At 35.4% G+C, this 18,493-nt stretch overlaps 2 protein-coding genes across 5 annotated transcripts; both read right to left on the reverse strand.

Moving 5' to 3' along the window:
- Positions 1–2,315: 2,315 nt before the first annotated feature.
- LOC121762862 (acyl carrier protein 1, mitochondrial-like) lies at positions 2,316–4,607 on the reverse strand. Its single transcript, XM_042158872.1, has 2 exons — positions 4,283–4,607; positions 2,316–2,740 (listed from the first exon to the last, which is right to left on the reverse strand). Exons 1-2 carry the CDS (start codon positions 4,475–4,477, stop codon positions 2,564–2,566), a joined length of 372 nt encoding a protein of 123 aa, XP_042014806.1. The 5' UTR covers positions 4,478–4,607; the 3' UTR covers positions 2,316–2,563.
- Positions 4,608–5,415: 808 nt separating this feature from the next.
- On the reverse strand, positions 5,416–16,730 carry LOC121760052 (cleavage and polyadenylation specificity factor subunit 3-II-like). 4 transcript variants are annotated; one of them, XM_042155655.1, is made up of 16 exons: positions 16,492–16,730; positions 16,282–16,421; positions 15,248–15,330; positions 15,114–15,161; positions 14,911–15,032; positions 14,698–14,812; positions 13,475–13,548; positions 12,650–12,844; positions 10,600–10,736; positions 10,082–10,145; positions 9,564–9,629; positions 9,414–9,483; positions 8,967–9,071; positions 7,549–7,690; positions 6,981–7,080; positions 5,416–6,280 (listed from the first exon to the last, which is right to left on the reverse strand). In XM_042155655.1, exons 3-16 carry the CDS (start codon positions 15,270–15,272, stop codon positions 5,534–5,536), a joined length of 2,010 nt encoding a protein of 669 aa, XP_042011589.1. In that variant the 5' UTR covers positions 15,273–15,330; positions 16,282–16,421; positions 16,492–16,730; the 3' UTR covers positions 5,416–5,533. The 4 variants fall into 4 exon arrangements, with proteins under 4 accessions (XP_042011589.1, XP_042011587.1, XP_042011588.1 ...); XM_042155653.1 differs by having other exon boundaries at positions 14,911–15,161; XM_042155654.1 differs by having other exon boundaries at positions 14,911–15,161; positions 16,261–16,421.
- Between the last annotated feature and the right edge of the window lie 1,763 nt (positions 16,731–18,493).

An 18,493-nucleotide genomic window follows, 5' to 3' on the forward strand; every position in this document is an offset into this window, starting at 1 on the left:
ATATTGCACAATATGATAATAGCTGACGAAGGATTTGCTGCAGAGCGATGGGCACCGGAAGATGGTGCTAGTTCGAGCTCGGGTATTGTCATGGAGCCCCTGCAGATGGGTGTACCACGTACTAATGAATACTTGATCCAGCGGTACACCGATATGTGGAGCCAAATATCGCATACAACACTGCAGGCTGATTTGGTTGAAGAGATCTGGAACCGTAGAGGGAGCACCGCAGAGTAATATGGGTTTTCGGGCTGTTGTTTTTAAACTAGAAAAAATTTGTTGTATAAATATCATAAATTATAGTCTAATAAAATTTATTGTAGTTAAATTAAAAAATATCATTAAAAAAAACAAACAAAATAATTTTTATTTTGGAGCGGGCCACATTTCGTGGCCCTTGTTATTTACCATTGTGGAGAGCCCAGGAGAGCCACATTTCGTGGCCGGGCCAACTTTGGTGGCCCTTGAGGGCCACCATTGTGGACACTCTAACGAAGCCCAAATAAGAGTAAATAACGAGGGATAATTACATGTTTCATACAAAATGTTTTACCTTTGTTTCAATTTAGTACAAAAAATATTAAGTTTATAAATTAATACATTCCGTTAAATCCCTACGTACAATGTTACTTCCAATTACATTATACATACAGAAAGTTTCATCAATGTTTCAAATTTGTACAAAAAATTTTAAATTAAAACTTTCCATCAATTATTTCAAACACAATTATTTTTATTACTCATAAAAATGAAACACATAGAAAAAAATCACCACTCTTCACCATCAAATTAGCGAATTGCATTTTATTGTCGAATGTTTCTCATGTAACAATGGAGAATACAACTAAAAAGATATTGAATCTTTTTTATAAAAATTAAATATTGACTTATTGACTGTTTGAAGCTCAAATTAGCCATTTTGTAAAGATGAAATATGGACTTATTTTATACTGTGTTCTGTAAAGAATACAATAAAAATAGAGTATATTGAGGGACATGATTTTTTAAACCACGATCAATTGCTGGAAGAATTAATATTGACTATTATTTTTTAGAGTGATTAATTGTATTAAATCTCTAATTATTCTTTTATTATGATGATAAATTGGACAAATTATAAACTAACTAACGGTGTTTAAAATATTTAACGGAATGTATTAATTTAAAACACTAATATAACTTTTTATATAAAATATGTAAATTTAATACTTTTTATATTAAATTGAAACAAAGGTAAAACATTTTGCATGAAACATGTAATTACTCCAAATAACGAAAGCCAATTTACTTATGTACAGGAAAAAATTGCACTTTGTCTTTTATATTGACGTTTTAGTGAAGAAAAATGAAGGTAGTGGACTTCTTTTATGTCTTGATCCACACTACTTGAATGAAATTACATGATTTCATGAAGTACTTATCATTTCTAACTAATCTACACTAAATTCTGATTAAACAATACGAGTACTATTAATTAAAATTAAGTCTACAAAAATACATTTTAGTCCACATAAAGTATTACTTTTACACGATTAACTATCTCAATTTAAATATCAAATTTATTTCATCTATAAAAATATTTTATTTGCAGTAATAAAATAGAAAAAATCATCTGGAAAAATATTTTTTGATTTTTTAATTTTATATCATTTTATGGCTCACAAGTATAGAATGTACAATTTGCAATTAGTTTTTAATACATTAATGTATATCATACTTGAATATTTCAATGATAATTTTTTACTTTTTTTATAACAAAAGTAATTATTTTATTAGTTGTAAATTTATTAAACTGAAAGCTACAGATAATAAACATATGCTAAAATGTTTACTTATCACAATTTTTATTGTAAATATTATTAAACCATTACACTTATGTATATCAGAAATAACTGATATTTAAAAAAAAATATAGATTTTAATAAAGTGTTAGTATATAAATGAGATATGTCTTATTCTAATTAACATATTTACTAAAATGAAAACATAATTATTTCTACATTATAGTATGTTTTACTTTATTCCTTATCTACTCAACTCACAAAATAAAAATATAAAATACTATGCCGAATTGGAAATGTTTCACTTAGAGTGAGAAGGGAGAAGTGCATTTTTTTAAAGTGTACATAAGATATAAGTTTTTATTTCTGTTGAATTATTTATAATATATAGAAGGATTCATTAAGTGAAAATCATATGTCATGTGCATAGCACGGGTGTTAATACTAGTTAACTATAAACAAGAAGTTTCAGAAAGATAACTTTAATACAAGAAATTACATGTAAAATTAGGTGAAGAATATAAGGGGAATGAATTAAGGATGTGCCTAATTGGCAACATGACGTAAATTTTGTGCCAATAATTTTGTTTCATCGTCACTGCAGCAGAGCAGAGGGCAACATGAGCTTAAGAAAAACAATACAAGAAGAGACTAGGCACCAACATTCAACCCCGGCTCAGGGATATCTTATCTCAAGCACGACTAAATTATTTCCCGTGCAAAGACGGATGGATACATGCTTTTAAGCTATCAAAACACCAAACTATGGAACATTGCATATCTTAGCTAGCCATAGGATGGTTATGAACGTATTCAATTGCAAGATGGCATGAGTCGATCTTATCAGCTTCCTTGTCTGGAATTTCCAACTTAAACTCTTCCTCGAGAGCCATCACAATCTCCACATTGTCTAAGCTATCCAGACCCAAATCCTTTTGAAAATGAACATCGGGAGTCACCTAAAGTTATTGAAAAGAAACTAGTCAGACTTACAGCTATTATTCCCAGCATGGCATATCAGGATGATAGACATTGAAATGCAGATCATAAATATGATCGAGAAGCTCCAGAAAAGCACAATTTATGATTAAAGATTACTCAACAAAGTTCAGAAATGTAAATTATGATGGTTTCTACGAAAATTGCTACTTCAAAGAAATGATCCCTGATGTGGTATGAAATAAATGATAATAAGGTCAATTCATTGTGTTTGAACCCATTGTGAAAAGACTAAATAGCATACTTTTATCAACATTTGAATCAATCGATCATATAAAGAACTTAATCGTATGCAGAAGTTCCTGCACGTGCATGCACAACAGAATGACAAGTGAAGAAGCCATTCAATTGCAAATCTATGCACAAGCAGCAAAAGTATTGTTTATTCCTATTTAGTACAGAGTGCAGCTTTCTGATTAGAAGTCACATGTTTTCATTTCGAGCCAATAGCTATTCAGATCTAGTAGTAAAACAGTACACTCCCACAATACAGCATATTAAAAAACCAGATATCAGAGTTTTCTGTTCATTTCAAAGACACTCCCACAGTGCACATATGTTTGTTTGAACAATTTTACATATAGACAAATCCATCAGTATCCTGTCATACTTCAAGTGAAGTCTAGGACTAAGAATTAAACCATCATTGTGTGCCTGTAGCGTGTTGTATCATTTCAACAACATTGGCGACCTAATAATATGAAGCACAATTTGGATTAATAAGCATCATTCAAATCGCAACTACATTTTGTTCACTTCTTTCCCCTGGCATGATAATAAAAAAATTACGGGTGATGACTTAAGAATCTATTGGTCACTTACAAGAGATTGTACTAGAATCCAAAGTTTTCAGCTTCTTTTGAAAAACATGGAGGGAAAGTTACAGGAAGAAGCTTTTATTGTATTCAATAGTCACTAACGTTCCTATCTGCTAATCAGAGCACACAAATGCAGCTAACAAACTGCATTACCATCAAACAAACCAAGAGAAGTTTACACATGCTTCATTGACAGTGAATTACAACCCAAAGGGTCAAAATACTAACATTTCCATTCCCTTTCTAGTTTTAACATCCCTGTCCACACCACTCGAATTAAACATGAATAACTATGAAACAATAATGATCCAATAAATGAATAAAACATCTAAATATTAAAAAAAGTAATTGAAAATGATATCAACACATTATTAATGATTGATTATAAATATGGCAAGGAATTTGTGCTGAAATCAGCTAATTCGATATAAATCAGGCAATCCGAATCACCTGATATAAATCCAGCATATTCATTCCTAGAGCTCCGTATCTCTATTTACTATATCTCCATTCACCAATATATCAACATAAACAAAGATTATAGAATTACATAACACAACGTATCCCAACCTTGCCAAACAAATCATACACAGCGATAGGCAATCAAAATGCTTGATATTCTAATAACGGAAACTTATTAAATTAATCGAATAATTGAAGAAACAGAGAGGGAATGAGGTAGACCTTGGATGGATCGACTTTGGGGAAGCTCTTGACGACGTCGAGAACTCGGTCAATAACTGCCTGCTTGTCGAGGTGATCGTCGCCGTGGGACGACATCGATCGGACGGTCGCCAGGCGGGATCCGTTTAGGGCTAAGGATTGGGTTACGGGGACCCTAATGTGGCGGAGAATGGCGGATCTCAACGACGACGCCATTTTCTCTTGCGAATTTCCGGTGATTTCTCGTGCTAGAGCTGAGCAGTATAGATGTTGGAAGGGGGATTTGGAACTGGAGAGTAGAAGCAATTGACTAGATTTGGGGGTTCTGTTGAGGGGTGTTCTCGGTATTTTCGTTGTTAGGGTTTTTGGACAAAGCCCACCTTTGGGGATTGGATTTTGTTAAATTTCTTTTATTTTGTACCGTTTTCGTCTAATAAAAATAATACCAAATAATACTCTTCCATACCGCTTAAGATGATACGTTTTCCTTTTTAGTTTGTTCCAACTAAGATGGCACATTTCTTTTTTTGGAAACTTTCTCTCTCCAATTAATACACTCGACCACTTTTTCTCCTATTAAAATATTCTTTCTTTCTCTCTCTATTTTAATACTTACACTCGTTTTTTCTCTCTCCAATTAAATACTGTAACCTATAATTCTTAAAATCCCGTGCCGGCTAAGAAATGTATTATCTTAGTCGGGTAAGAAATGTGTTATCTTAGTCGGGACGGTGGGAGTACGTTTTAACGCATAAGTAAAAAAAATAGATAAAATACTCTTCCCATCCTTGGATAGTAGGTTCAATTTGACTTGACATAAATTTTAAAAATATAATGAAAAGTGAATTGAAAAATACAATGTAGTGTGAGCCTAGATTTATACATTTGTTATTAATTTTATAATAAAACATAATTGAGATAGGGTTAATTTTATAATAAAATATGATTGAGATAAAGTTAATGAAATGTATAATTTAAACCATCATAACGAAGTAGTAAACCATCATTTTTATACATAAAATAAAACATTGTTTTCATGTTTAACATTTGCCAGGAATTTCTTAATTCGACCTGAAAAGCATACTTTCAACATATTCTTGAAGTTAATTTCGATAAAGCAAATGTAGAATAAGCTAAGACAAACAAGGATGAAGTGACACTAAATCAATGATCATAAAAGTAGATTCCTTCAAGTTTGTTTTTTCTTTTGTATCAAGAACACTGGAGCTTTAAATAATGTCACAAGAAATCCATCAAAAATTTCAGAAAGAATCAAGTGCTTTCCCTGCTCAACTTGACATTCTTCACTAGTGAAATAACTTTCCAAGCAAGTTCCTCTTCAGTCACAGACCATGTACAGCGAAAATGTAGTGCATCAGCGTTGCTGCTCGGGCATTCTTCCCTCGAGCACAAAGAGGCGACAAACGACCCAACCTGAATGCCCTTTTGGCAATCATGCATAATACAATCAGGAAAATCTCCGGAAACTAATCCGAACAACAGCTGCAGCAAAGAATTCTTTTGAGACGTTGAAGGCGACCAATCTGATGCAGCATTGCTAACTTCTGAATCATATGCTGCTGAGCAACAATGAGCAAACTTCACTTGATGATTTTCTACTCCTAACACGTCCCTCAATTCGTTTTGAGTAAAGACTCTAGGATTCTGCAGGGTTAACATCCCTTGACCCACTCGGTCATCATGAACCTGCAATATAGGAGGTGTTCTCTCGTCCGAGCCAACATTGGTTTTCCAAAACATGAAATTGGGGGCCATGCAACTCTGCAGAAATGCATCAGACACACCGGCTTCTATGTGATGAGTTGAAGGAATGGTCACAGTTTCATTGTTTGCTGGATAACAGCATTCAATTCCCAATTCAGACTGGATTTTTTCTTTAAGCGCAGCCATCTTAGGCTTTTCTCCATGTACAAGCAGCACATGCTTAGGCAAGAGAAACGTAACAAGGTCCATGATTCCCTTGCCATCGGTATGAGCACTAAAAGCTAACTTATGAATCTGCAAAGCAGGTTGGGGAAAGGCCAAATAAGAACAAATTTTAATTCTAACAAGCACTTTACCAAAAAATGTGAAATTTTTGTGCACGTAAAGGAGCTCTAAATTTGCAAACATTATGCCTTCTACATCAAAGGTCTTGAATTTTACATAGTTAAATGTGTGGATTTAAGCACAAACAATAACTTGAAATGCATATAATGTGTGTTTAGTGTTTACATTCAAATATTTATCATTTCACAACTTCCCAATTAGTTTACCAACATAATATGGGATAATCATCATTTAAATCATAAACATTGACCAAATTTGTAATGCCAACCCAACTTTTAAGGCCGCGTTGCACACAAATACCAAACCTTTCAATTTTATGCAATTAACAGTCAAGTCAAAATTGCAAATTAGGTTCAACATTTATGATTTAAATGATTATGTCATACTATAATACTTATATAATAGCCACTTTATTGAACATTATTTTATATTCATACAAAAATCTTCCTCCGAGTCCCAATACAAACACACACAACTATTCTATTCATTAATACTAGGATTATCGACACTCTAAATACTCAAACTTCGAGCCCTAGATAAATCTAAAACAAAAGCATGCTGAATAATTTAGCCAAAAAAAAATAATTCATCCTTTTGGGCTATTAGAGAAGGAAAAAATAATAGTATATCACAAGAGGAAGGTAAGAACCTGGCATCGCACATCGGTTTTGACATTCTCATCAAGCTTGATTTGTGTCGGTATCTTGGCTGACATCAACTTGCTTCCTATAATTCCATTCGAACAAGATCTGAAGGAAACACAGAGATTTAGAGATTAAAATTGCTTACATGCACCGTCCCCGAGTCTACTCACCAGAACTGATAACATTCAAGATTATGCAGGATTATGCACGAAAGATAATTTTTGGCTTTCTTTAGCCTGTCTCTAATCCCTAGGAGGTCTTCCATGAAAACTTTATTTTTTCTTGGGTGGATGACGGGCATGCCTGCCGTGACCTATCATTACTTGGGACTATCTTCAACATAGTAAAAAACAAAAAAAGAGCATTCTACATATGGATCGTCTAAAACGTCTTATATCGTTTTTAGCAATGAAAGAAACTTTATATTCATAAAAGTGATATCATGTCTTCTTTGTTATATTTTCTGTATTTTCTTCATTCAGATAAAACGAATAAACTAGACTTCCCCCCCCCTCCCTAAAAACAGAGCAAGTAGAAGTGCAAATCAATTATGTTAGAAAGGAACAATCATACCCTGGTAGCATGACAAGATTCTCTTTGTATGGAGCCCAGTGCTTGAGAATTTCCAAAGAAAAGCCACCATTAAGGTTTCCCGGTGAAGCAAAAAGGACACAAGGTCCAGGAGCATTTATCAGGGAACGATCAAAACTCCTGACTGCAACATCACAATTCATAGTAGATTATATAAGGTATTTTTAAATATTTATTTACACAGGTTGCACAAGTTTAGATAACACCCATGCTCTAGAAAATCATTGATAATCATGAAAATTAGAGAAGTTTTTTGAAGGATTATTGATATCTATTTAATATCACCAACAGGTAAATATATAAAAATAAATATTCAACATATTCATTTAGTATTCAGCGCATGGCAGGCATCATGGGCTGATGAGGATAAATTTGCAAGGCAATCTCCAGATTTCTGCCTTGTGGACAGAGTACAGGACTGTTAGGGAGGAAGGATCGAGGAGTTGTTGCAGAGTCGAGGAGAGGTGAGAGCAAAGGTAAGTGCGTAGCAGTGCTTGATGCTTGACCATTGTTCTCTCATTCTTCATCTGTTATTTACATTAGCCAATTAATATTGGGATTGAGCTGCAAGCTAGTTTTATGGGTCTTGCTAGCCTAGAGAATACAAGCGTTCTTTCTCCTATTGAAAAGACTAGTCTAGGATTTTGTATTTCTTGATCACAAAACATCAATGTTGTATATGTCTATTTGTTCTATAATTCAATTTCAAAACTTAATGTTAGGATCGTCGACTGCAACATTAGTTTGATATTGTCCGCTTTGGGTCAAGCCCGCACGGATTTGTTTTTGGGTCACTCCCAAAAGGCCTCAAACTAATTGGGGTTGGACAAGAATTATATACACCTTCCAACTTCCCTCACTCATCCGATGTGGGATGGGTTTGTACCCCAACAAACCTCCCCTCAAACTGAGACCACATCGGGAACGCAGTTGACACGAACATGGGTCGTTCCAGCCCTGGCCCCTGGGTCATCCTGGGCCCGACTCTAACCCGAGTCCTTCAGGGCCCAACCCTAACCGTGGCTCATCCAGGCACAACCCATAGCCACCTGGACTCTGATACCACTTGTTAGGATCGTCGACTGCAACATTAGTTTGATATTGTCCGCTTTGGGTCAAGCCCGCACGGATTTATTTTTGGGTCACTCCCAACTTCCCTCACTCATCCGATGTGGGATGGGTTTGTACCCCAACACTTAAAACTATGTAGATAAAATTACTTGGGCATTAACATCCAAACACAAAAAACAAGACATTTACTGGCCAACAGTACATTTAGAACGACAAACTATCATTAAATTGTATTCAGCAGAAGAAAAAGGCAGCATATTACTTGAGGTCATCATTGGAAAAAAAATGCATGCTGCTTCTTATTACATCCAGAGTTTGGCCGGACTTACCATTTTTGAAGTCTAATGCGTTGTGTCTAGCATGAGTATCCTTGACATTTTGGCTTGCCCAATTGATGAGAATTTTATGGTACAGATTTGCTTGTATAGTCGAACCTGAGAATTTTTGTATTTACTCAGCTATTTCCAACAAAGTGACAAAAAAAGCTGATCTTCATGGACATGTGCCCACTCTTTGAGCTGTTTGATAGAGTGAAGCCGGAATTAACAAATAAGCTAAACTGAATTGATATAACACCTCAAACCAAGAGATTTACAGGAAGATTCCTACCACACGCTTTTCTGTTTCCAATGGTGGCGCAAAGATAAAGAAACCCTTATTTTGAAAATACTATTCAAACACCCACTAATTCTTGACACACACAAGAACTTTATTCCAAGCACGCCATGATGAAATCCATAATAATTTTACAAAAAGATAAAGGCAAAAAGGGTTACCTGAAGAGAAGTATATTGGCACCTTAAGGTTTGTCCGCTCCCAATAATCATCTAATAGCAAACACAGTTCCTGAAGAATAATTTAATCAGGAATGCACAACAAATTAATTGCTTCAAATAATTTACATTTATGCTGCGAATAGTAAAGACCTGAGTCCTCCCAAGAGCATTTGAAGGAATTAGAACCTTGCCTCCACTAGTAACACATTTGTGAACCTGCAAGACAAATCAATCACATGTAGATTTAAGCACATCCAAATACACACTGAAATAAATAAACATCATATTAGAAGTACGATTCAGGGGGAAAGCACATGATATACGGAACACTTAGACAAACATCCACCCTGCATCAACCAATTCACGGGTGTACCTAGCAACTAAATGTTCCTAAGGGTGAGGAGACTTATGGCTTTATGGATATTGTATAGAAGGCATAATAAGAGAGGAAGTATACCAATTCAGCAAGTGCAACTCATAACTGCAACCTTGAGAAATTGAAGCGTGAATAACTGAGATTTATTATTTAATTCTTTGGAGTATAATTGCTTCAGTTCAGGTATAAGAAAGACTAAATGCAGAAGACAAAAACTAGTAAATCGTAATTATAACAACAAAAGAGAAAAGCATATCAGATTAACGAAAGTCAACTGATTGAAGATGCATACTGCTTTTAGAAATTCCCTCTCTTGGACATATTTTGAATCACGGTATGTTGTTGCATAAGTTGACCTGTTAAAAGGAAAAAAAGAGGACATCTTAAGAAGAATTAATACAAATATCAGCCAACTGTGGTAGTGTATTCAGCCACATCATCAACCCGATCAGGGACGGATCTAGCATTAAGCTAGATGGGGCAAATGCCCCTGCACATATTTCATTCATATATATGTAAAACCAATTATAGAGATTTTTTTATTAATCTTCCACTAATAGACCCTTCTTTAATTTTAAAATTTCTCCATGTATATTTTTGCCCCTCTTGCTAAGAATTCCTAGATCTGTCCCTGACCCCGATCTCCATGCAGCCACTTTGAAGTTTATGAATCATCTAATTATCGACATATCTTCTAATCCAGCTAGTTCGTTCAAGTTATAAAATGTCCTAGAGCATGCGAATTTCATATGCATCCCTAGCCAAGTTAGGATTTCTAGCCAATGTATAGTCATGTAGAGTTTCTCTTACTCGGATATAACAAGGTCTAGCTGCAGTTGGTCAATTTGAGCTGCACCAAGATGTCTATCAGGCACCATATTATAGTCACCTGTATATACCAAAGAGGCATCACCCACTTTGGCATAAAACATTGCAGCCCCAAGAACCTGAGAAGCATGTGTTTCAATTATGAGCCAAATTGGACAATATTCAAAGAACAATCTAAATTTCATAGATGAAGCATCTAATGAATAGATACCAAAAGTTCCAATATGTAATTGATGTAAATATTGCATTATAGAACAAAACATGATAGGCTGTATGTTACTAGTCATGAAATACACATCAAAATTCTGACATGCACCTTCTCCAGAAAGACTGAGCCAAATAACCCCAAAGATGATACTGTTTTATATGGCCTATTAATTACTGCTATCAAGTTTCTTTCAATTGTGCAACCAAAACATATACTCCCTTTGTCCCGCTTTAGCAGTCCAGTCACTTTTGAGCACTCGTTTTGAAAAAATGATAGTCTTCACTACATTATTCTCTCTTTTACTTAACCATTTCTCCACTTTAACTATTTATTATCATTTTTACAAAACGAGTGCTCAAAAGTGACTGGATTGCTAAAGCGGGACGGAGGGAGCAGTGTTGTTAGGGTCGAGGGTCGCACCGGGTCGATAAGGTGAAAATTCGGGTCGCGGGTCGACGAGTCGACTGGGTCGAGAGACCCACTAATCTAGGCTAATTTTTTTGCCTTTTAATATTAAATCAAATAAATATATTACTCTAATGTTTATAATATATCAAATAATATAAATGTCGACGTAATTCATGTGAATAGAGATAAAGTGGAAAATAGAAATTATCAAAATATCAAAACAATTCATAAGTCATAAGTATAACACAAAATAAATAATTGAAACCATTGTCTAAATACTTTTTTAGTATTCAAAATTATATTATGAAAATTAAGTATTGATTTTTATGTTGAATAATATTTCTTTATAATAATACTTCTTTTATAATAATATAATTTGTATATTGCAATAATACTCCATGGAATAGGTGTAATTAACAAAAAACTAAGTGTTACTAAATGTATTAAAACATACTGCATCATATGAAAAAATATTCATTAATATGTAAAGAAATAGTAATATGCAACTTGTCAAGACCAACTAGCAAAACAGAAGTGGTCCCCACCTCATATGCAAAAGCCCATTCACTCTCTCTCTTTCACTTTCCTCTTTCACTTTCCCTTCCCCATTCTCTCTCTACGCTGGTTCCGTCGAAACCGACGATCTTCTTCTTCTTCCTCGCCTCAGCCGCTCGCCCCAGTCGCTCGACCCAGCCGCCTCAGCCGCTCGACCCAGCCGCCTCAGCCGCCCCAACGGCGACCCCTAAATCTCGTCCCACCCACCCACAATGGGGCGACGTCGGTCTCGACCCTTGCGACCCGCGACCCAAGCGCGCTCGGGCCGAGATTTTAACAACACTGGGAGGGAGTACTATTATACCAAACCAACATCTAAGAAGTTTCTTGACATAGCATTTGATACTTCATAGCTTTCAAAGATATCGGAAATTGAGAATATGGAGTTGTGATTGATATTTTATTCTTTAAGCATTTGGTTCACAAGTTGAATTAAAGTATGCCTTGCTTCAGCTTTGAATTCTTAGTATGTACTCCCTCCGTCCCAAGGTAGATGTCTCACTTGGGTGATGGCACGAGATTTTAGAAAATGTTGTTTTGTGTGTTAAAGGAGAGAGAAAATACACCCTCTGTCCTCCGTTCCACCGTAAGGGACACATTTTCCTTTTGGGGATGTCCCACCCTAAATGACACATTTCTTAAAATAGAAACATCACACCCTTACTTTTTCACACTCTTACTTTATCATCTCTCCACTTAACTCACAAAAACAAAACTACATAAAATCTCATGCCGAAAAGGAAATGCTCCACTTAAGGTGCTATGGAGGGAGTATATATATTAATGTGAGAGAGAACTTTTCCCATAAAAGGAAGTGTGCCATCTTTTGTGGGACAAACTAGAACAGGAAGTGACATCTACCTTGGGATGGAGGGGAGTACTATGTAGCAGTGTTGTCAAAAACGCGCCCGGGGCGAGGGTCGCCATGATCGAGGTCGGCTTCGCCCCAACATGGGTGAGCCGAGCGAGATACGTGGGGCGCCGTCGGGGCGCGCTCTGGGCGGTTGGGGCGCGCTCGGAGCGGTCGGGGCGACTGGGGCGACGATGGCTGTGAATCTGTTTTGTGTAGAGGGAGGAGAAATATGGCTTGTTTTCCTTTTTTAATACTAGTACTTTTAATATGGAGTAATCTTTTGATAAAATCGAGGCATTCCACCGCCTCTTTGCCCATTAAATCATTCCAACTTTTTACTTTTCTTCCTTTGTATATTGCTAATAATTTATTATTTCTTCCAATCTTTATTTTTTTCCAAAATGACTCTCTTATAAAATCCATTAATTAAATATTATAATAAGTAAATTGATTATAACTCCTCCAATAATTCTTTTCTACCCAATGTCAAAATTGAACTTTAAAAATATTTTTTCCTGTTAGGTAAATATAAGTATTTATATTATAGTGAATTATCTTTAATAATTATTATTACTAATATATAAATAATAAATAATTTTTGCGCCCCGGACCAACCCGCGACCCTAACAACACTGCTATGTAGGGACTGGAAATATAAGGGATTCTTTCCACATCAATATATAATTTGAGGGAAAAGGCAGGGTATTTTAAATTATGACATTATTACAAACCTTACACAGATATCTTGCAGGTCATTTGCAGAAGTAGCACAAGTTTGTGGTGTGTGTAAGAAATATTGGTAACACAAGTGGAGCAAGGAATTAAAGCCTTACGTGCCCTGCATAATAGGCTCGAATCTGGATGTCTTTATCAACGTGAATAGTCTGTTTTAGATCCACTGCAGTCACTAGTTTGCATAGACCGTAGAACATGTAAAAAAGAGCAATAAGATTACTAAAAATAACAGATATAAAATGTGCATACAATCAAACAGCACATGCCAGGAGTCAACTAAAATAGTATCTGAAAAGGAAACAATTTAGTGTTTCTATTACCCTAAGATCCACAAGATCGCCTGTGGAAATAGTTGATGGGAATGACTGAGCAATAAATATCATTTAAGGAGACACCAAGCAGAAAAGAAAATTGGTCTTAGCACTGGGAAGAGAAGAAAGAGGAAACGAAAGGTGTTATGACATTGCAAACCAAATTGAGAGTTATCAAGAAAAAGAAGACCTCTCAAAAAAAAGTTTCAAAGCATGCAGTTGGCATTTTAATGATGTAAGTAGTATTTGACATGAATGCTCTTAACTGTCAAACATTTCTGCTCCTTTCTGATAATTATGCCCAGAGAAGGTAATCTTAAAAGTATGCCCTTTGATAATCAAGTATCAAGTAAAATCATGCTACAAAAAAACCTTTTTGAAGTGATACAAATAAAAACTAAACAGAACAGCCAACAGGTTCAAAGAAAGTACTATATTTTTATCATTTGTACACCATTGATCAACCTATTAATTGTGAAGGAGGTTTGAGGAAGTTACCAGGCGACATGAGGTGGAGCCTTTGATGCGTAGTTTGTACAGTTCATAATAGTTGTTTCTTTGGGCACAGTACTCCAAATATAGGTGGTTTAACTGAATTGTTGTCATGTTATTTTCAGTGCTTCGATTAATTTATGTTTATGTGACTGTTCCTACCCATGGCTCACTAAGCAATATGCGTCTCATCCTATGAGACCACGGTTTAGCAAATTTTTCCCGAATCAAGTTTACATGTGCCACAGGTTCCCTTGGCAACCAAGTGACCAACAACTTGATTAATTAGGTGTATCTATATGATTTTAATTCATTATATTTGTTATTTAATTTCATAATTGAGTTTCAGGCTGGACTGGATGCTCTAGATCAGATTCTTTTGTTATTTATTGCTTTCATTCTATATATTTGCTCCTCCTCGATACTTTTTACTCTGTTAGATGCAAAACAACAATTTCCTTGCATAAACTTGGAACTAAGAGGCAAAACAAAGATAGAGCGTTCATAAAAAGTTGTACCTTTTTTCATACACTCTGCAATATGCTCAGAAGTAAATTGCGCTTTCTCTCCTCCTCTTTCAAATGTATTTCGATAATCCTCGAGCGCCAGTGGAGCTAAGGCCTTCGTTGGATACTACAGCAGCAAAAATTGTTTCAATTTTAAAAAGCCAAACATAAAATTGAGGAAAAGGGGATGCTATAGTAAAATTAAGATGACTATGGGTCTGGTACCGTCATGTAAATGGGGCCCTCGTATCCACAAACTTGAGTAAAATATGGAAGAGCTCCAATGTGGTCCAAGTGGAAGTGTGTTATGATCACACAAGAGAGTGAACTGGTAAACTCACCAGAATCTGAAATCAAAGAAAAATCCGGGTATTGGCGAAGATCTTTGTAGCGCATGTGCATTCCACAATCAAACATTATTCTCTTGCCATTTATTGTCACAACGACGCAGCTCTTCCCCACTTCTTGCCCTGCGCCTGTCCAATTACATGGACAATTAATTAAACATAAATCAGTTTCTAGGAAAGTTTAGAAAGTGTACCGAATAAATACAATTAGTTACCGAGCACAAGGCATTCGATAGCCATCTCTAGGCAGTTGCACTCACGACCCGTTCACTAAAATTCTGTTTCATGATTTTAATCTCTGCAGCAGAAAGAATAAAAATTAAGCATCACCATAAAATTCATAATGGAACAAATTATAACTGTTGTCAAATATTACCCTTGAACTCCAGCCACAACCTATAACAAAAATATTACAGTTTGGTTTCAAAACACAAAGAAGAAACACAACCCACCAATCAAGAATAGTAAGGAAAGAAGCCATAAAACTCAAAAGGCCCGGGAAAAGTGAATCAAAGAGATAGCATTAGGAGTGAGCATTCGGGTTTCGGTTCGGTTTTTCGCCCAAACCGAACCGAACCTGAAAAACCGAATTTAGGCTTTGAAATCTAACCAAGACCGAAAAACCGAAAACCGAACTTTAAAAACGAACTAAACCAAAAAACCGAAATTATAGGAAATTTCAAAAAAAAAGAAAAACCGAAATTATAGGCAATTTAAAAAAACGAAAAACCCAACAAAAAACATACAAAGTTACAACTTACAAACCATAACATAACATGATTACATGACATTCAATCCATGATCATCAACCAACAAAAAAAATATTCAATCCACATTCTACATTCTACAATAACAAATGTCAACCAAAATTAAGTAATGAAGTTCCATGATGGTTACTAAATCCACAGCATATTATAGCAAAATAAACCCACTCTAAAGTCTTCAATAGTTTCAAATATTATAACAAAATAAATAATAAAGCCTTCGAGAGTCTAGCTAGCAAGGAGAGGAGAGTTGCATCTTGTTCATTCATCAAGCTTTTTCACATAAGTTTCCTACCAAAATTCTTTCTTCAAAGCATGCCATCATTTAGTACATATCTCTGTCCCAAAACCCAAAACACAAGCATGCTTAGTATTTCTTCAAGATCTCAACTTTTATGCATAAATAGGCAAATCTTAGCCTTTTGAATCACAAATATATGAAGCCACCCAATTAGGAATTTAACTGAGGAAGTAAGAAATCATGCATTGGCTGGAGTTTCTGCCCTCCGGCAGCTCGGTGGCGGCGACAGAAGCTCGGCGGCGGCAGCCCGGCGGTGGTGGCGAAATCCGGCAAAAGACGACACTTCTCGGTCCTTTTCAATGTGTTTTCAATCGCTTTTAATTTCTGAAAATTTATGCAAAGATTCAAAATTTAGAAGCTTGTTTTTACAAAATTAAAAGTGAGATAAACTTACATCCCGAGCGATGGCGGCGGAGGCGGAGGCGGTGACCGGAGCAGCGGCGGTTTCCAGTCGGACGGAGGGAGCCAAGAGAGAGAGTGAGAAAAGAAAGAAGAAGAAGAAGAGGGAAGAAGGAAGAGAGGGGCGGTGGTCGGCGCCGGCGTGACCGGCAGAGGCAAGAGGGAGAAGGGAGTTGAGAGAGAGAGAGGGAGTTTGAAGTGTGTAGGGTTTAAGATTGGACTAAAGAGTGGACTTTAAATTAATTAAGTTTAGGAGCTCTATTATTTATTCTTTACTACATGGAATGGACCCTTTATAAATTAAAATAGTAGAGCCCAAGTCGTCTTTTAAATGTTAATGTTGGTCTAGTCCAACTTTTATGATGATTATAATTATAATTAATTCTTGAAGTTAGAATTATTTAACTAGTTATGTCTAAGTTGAAGCTTTGGGATTTATGTGTCTTAGATCAATACGTGCTCTTGCATAAGTGGAGTAAAGTAAATTATAGTTATATTCATTTAATCTCTTGATTAATTAATTCTTTGCAAATGAATTAAATCTCCTAGTTGAATGGATAAAGTTGATGCATTATAAGGAATGGGACGAGATATGATCCTAGGTGCATGACATCTACTTTTACTTATCTTGAAGGTAAATAGTTATTATTAATTTTTCTTGAACTAAGGCAATCGCAAGGAAAGTAATATTATAAAGAGGAGGTATTTTCTTAACAAAATTGCAAGGTTTAAGGTGAACTTTCTATCTTATATACAAATGAAAAATATGAAATATTTTTGAGATAATATTTATCTATGCAAATGATATTGTCTTACCATAAATATTTTGTTTTATGTAATGATGTCTATCTGTGTTGGTTATATATACCAAATGTGCTATGCCAAATAAAGTAAGAATCGAATTCGGGTCCCAGCAAGGGGAGATTCTTTATTCAGACTAGTGTACACATGAGGTTTGTGTTATCGAGAGGGTTGGCCGGTCCGGTGTCCGAGGAAAGTGACCACTTTCCGACACAAGAAGGAAAGTCCAGATATGGCAGATTACTGAAGAAACTGAGACTGCAGTCAAACTTTTTAAGCAAAGGAGTTTAGTAAGCTTAGGCTCTTTTCATGAAAAATTCTCAAATATTATTGTGATAATGGCTTGACAATATTTTCGTTTATACATGTATATTTGTATATTCCGGCAATGTGTTCACTGAGTACCTATGTACTCAGCCCTACAAGTATTTCTAAATGTGCAGGTTGAGCTGCAATGAAGGGGAGAGTGTTGAATCAAAGGGGCTTATTTCCAAATCATGCAGTACTCTCGGAGGTTCATGTCTTCATAAATGGAATCATATTTCAGTCATTTCCGTTGTACTAGTTTCTACTTTTTCCTAAGACCCTAATATTTGAATAAATCATGTTGTACGAATCTCTAAACTCGAATCCTTATGTGATCGAGTGTACCCTATCTAAGTACTTCCTTTATAATTATCTTTTAGTATTTTATGAGTTGCTCTTATATCTTTTTCCACATTTCTATCCCCACTTCTAAATTCTCATCCCCAGTCACATTAACCATGTTTTACTACCCTTAGTAAAATGCGATAGTGACATAAATAATATTGGAAAGATCACAGCACCACCACTTTACATGATGTCATGAGAACTTAAAACTCACATGCTACAGTCTGTTAAACAAAGCAGATAATCAACCATTAGCTAAATAGAAATTCCAGGTATATATTCATCCTTCCATTTAATCTCCAAGTCAGAAAAAGAACAGGGCATAGTATGGCTACTTGGATTATTATTTTGCTGCTAGCTAGAAGCATATGTCCTCCTTTCACTAAAACTAATTGAATATAATATAGAATTGTTCACACAGTTGAACAAGAGAAAGCTTAGTTTTACTTAAACATTTTCCCAAACAGTTGATCTACCAATACTTATTAATCCTTACAATCTCAAATTGCATATTGCTGAACGCATGCGAACCAAATTAGCAGCTT

Source organism: Salvia splendens, chromosome 13 (assembly GCF_004379255.2).
Source record: "Salvia splendens isolate huo1 chromosome 13, SspV2, whole genome shotgun sequence".
In the NCBI taxonomy this organism is placed as follows: Eukaryota; Viridiplantae; Streptophyta; class Magnoliopsida; order Lamiales; family Lamiaceae; genus Salvia; species Salvia splendens.